The sequence below is a fragment of the Silene latifolia genome, chromosome 10, assembly GCF_048544455.1.
Source record: "Silene latifolia isolate original U9 population chromosome 10, ASM4854445v1, whole genome shotgun sequence".
Classification (NCBI taxonomy): domain Eukaryota; kingdom Viridiplantae; phylum Streptophyta; class Magnoliopsida; order Caryophyllales; family Caryophyllaceae; genus Silene; species Silene latifolia.
Window position 1 is genome coordinate 112,201,162 of NC_133535.1, and position 2,840 is coordinate 112,204,001.

The following is a 2,840-nucleotide window of genomic DNA, read 5'->3' on the forward strand; positions in this document are numbered from 1 at the left end:
TGGGAAAGACTCATATCCATTGTATAGGCGACGGGATACTGGTGAAACTGTTTCGTTAAGAAACGCTAAGTTGGATAATAGATCAGTTGTTCCTTACAACCCTTATCTGCTTGCTATGTTTGACTGCCACTTAAATGTAGAGGTATGCTCTAATATTAAAGCAGTGAAGTACTTATATAAATACGTGTACAAGGGTCATGATAGAATATTATTTAATGTCGCGGATGGGACTGCTTCTATGTTGGTGGATGAAATTGAGAGGTACCAATCTGGTAGGTGGGTATCACCTCCAGAAGCAGCTTGGAGAATTTATGGCTTCAACCTCTTTGATACATACCCACCTGTACAGCCTTTGCCACTTCATATCCCCAATTGTCAGATGGTGAGGTTTTCAGATAATGAAGAACTTGCAACGGTCATTGCTAATGAAGGCATAGCCAAAACAATGCTAACTGAATTTTTCAACACGAATTCTCGCCTAGAAGAGGACGAGCGGTTTCTGTATAGCGAGTTCCCAGAGCATTTTGTATGGATTGATAAAAAAACCTGGAAACCAAGAGACCGTGGTGTTGTGGTAGGAAGGGTTGCCCATGCTTCTCCTGGAGAAGGTGAACGGTATTACCTAAGATTGCTTCTAGCGAACGTTAGAGGGCCTAAGTCATTTGAAGACCTCAAAACAGTGAATGGTGTTTGCTGCGTCTCATTTCAAGAAGCATCGCTCAAATGAGGGGTCCTAGAAGAAGATAATGCAGCGGATATGTGCATGGACGAAGCTGTCCAAGTTGAGATGCCTAATGCTCTTAGAAGATTGTTTGCAACTATACTGATTTTTAGTTGCCCAAACAACCCTGCTGAATTCTGGGATAAATATTACAGGCCACTTTCCGAGGATTTTAGAAAGAAGTTTCCTGAAGAGCATGCAAAGGTGTTGCAGCTGACAGCAGGAAAGGTTGCGCAATTTTTGGAGGGGATGGGTAAGACGTTCAGCCAGTTTGGATTGAACCATTTACACTTTGAACAAGAAACAATACTACAAAGTACAAGGGATATCAGTGATGTTTTGAACGCCCCCGTACCTCTTCTGCAGCTTGCTTCACGCAAACAGCTCAATCTTCAGCAGCGCACTGCGTATAAGGCAATAATTCAACACGTCCAGACTGCAAAAGCAGGAGCTTTTTTTCATAGATGGTCCAGGTGGGACTGGCAAGACTTTTTTGTATGGGGTTTTATATGCAAAATTAAGGTCAATGGGCCAAATATGCTTACCAACAGCTACCTCAGGAATAGCTGCATCAAATTTACCCACTGGCAGAACAACCCATTCTAGGTTTAAAATTCCTCTTGATACTGAAGAGTCCCTAACTTGCGATGTCCCTAAACAACGAGGATTGGCCTGCTTAATAAGGGAAGCTTCATTAGTCATTTGGGACGAGGCTTCAAATGCAAAGAGGAAGAATATTGAGGCTGTAAATATGTTATTCCAAGATGTATGCAATAGTTCGCAGCTATTTGGTGGAAAAGTCATAGTTTTTGGTGGAGATTTTAGGCAAGTGTTGCCAGTGCTTCCACGGCGCACACAACAAGAGGCTGTGGAGGCAAGCATTGTAAGCTCTCCTATCTGGCCACACCTAACAAGATTTAGCCTCACTGAAAATATTAGGGCGCGAGAGGACCCTCAATTTTCAAAGTTTCTACTAGACTTGGGGAATGGAAACTTACAAACAGAAGAACGCAGTTGGGTGTCACTGCCTCAAGAGTTAATTCTTCAAACAAAAGAAGGAGAGGAACCAGAGGAGACACTGATTAATGTTGTGTTCCCAGAGATGAAGCACAACGCCTTCAGCCCAGAAATTTTCAACGACAGAGCCATATTAACTCCGAGAAATGCTGATGTTGACTCTGTAAACAGCATGCTGATTGAAATGTTCCCAGGAACACCACACATTTATCATAGCTTTGATAGCGTTGTTGATGACAACTCAAATGTATACCCAACTGAGTTCCTGAATTCACTATGTCCTGCTGGAATGACACCGCATGAGCTAATTTTGAAGGAAGATTCACGTGTTATATTATTAAGAAATTTAGATCCTGCAGCTGGTCTGTGCAATGGTACACGCCTCATATGCAAGCGGTTTTTCCCAAACATGATTGAGTGTGAAATATCAACTGGATTTTATAAAGGAGAGTGTGTTTTACTTCCTAGGATTACACTTAAACCATCCAAGAATTCTAGATTTCCAATTAATTTCTAGAGAAAGCAGTTTCCTATAAAGTTAAGCTTTGTTATGACGATCAATAAGCCGCAGGGCCAGACTTTGCAACGCGTAGGTGTTTATCTACCTAGATCCTACTTTTCACATGGACAGTTATATGTTGCATTATCAAGGGCACGTTCAGCTAGAGACTTGAAGGTTTTGCACAAACCAAGTGCAGGTGATGTGAATGGAAATCTGGTTAGGAATGTGGTATCGTTTGAAGTGCTGCGAAGGGCAGGTTTTAGGGATATTTGAAAGGTAATTAAACTTCTGTCATTCTATAGCTGAATTGTAAATGGTCAATATACATCTACATGTTATCAAACTGTGGAGAACTAACTTAAATAGTTATCTGATGACAGGTAGCTAAAACACAAGAAAGATGCAGGGCCATACTACTGGAAAATATGCAAATCACACAAGGACATTTAACACCACAAACTTTTGAGGATGTCCTTTTTTGCTTTGTACTAATGACTACATCTTTTGTGTGAGATGATTTGAGATGCTTTCGTTGTTTTTTTGGGTGATTGTAATATTATGGTAGGCTTGCACATCATGGTATTGGAACTTTCAAATTAA

General features: G+C 41.0%; 1 protein-coding gene across 1 annotated transcript; it reads left to right on the top strand.

Moving 5' to 3' along the window:
* The first annotated feature begins 757 nt into the window (after positions 1-757).
* LOC141608075 (ATP-dependent DNA helicase PIF1-like) lies at positions 758-2,255 on the top strand. The gene is made up of 2 exons (XM_074427426.1): positions 758-1,194; positions 1,244-2,255. The coding sequence occupies exons 1-2, from the start codon at positions 758-760 to the stop codon at positions 2,253-2,255; spliced, it is 1,449 nt and encodes a 482-aa protein (XP_074283527.1).
* Positions 2,256-2,840: the final 585 nt, after the last annotated feature.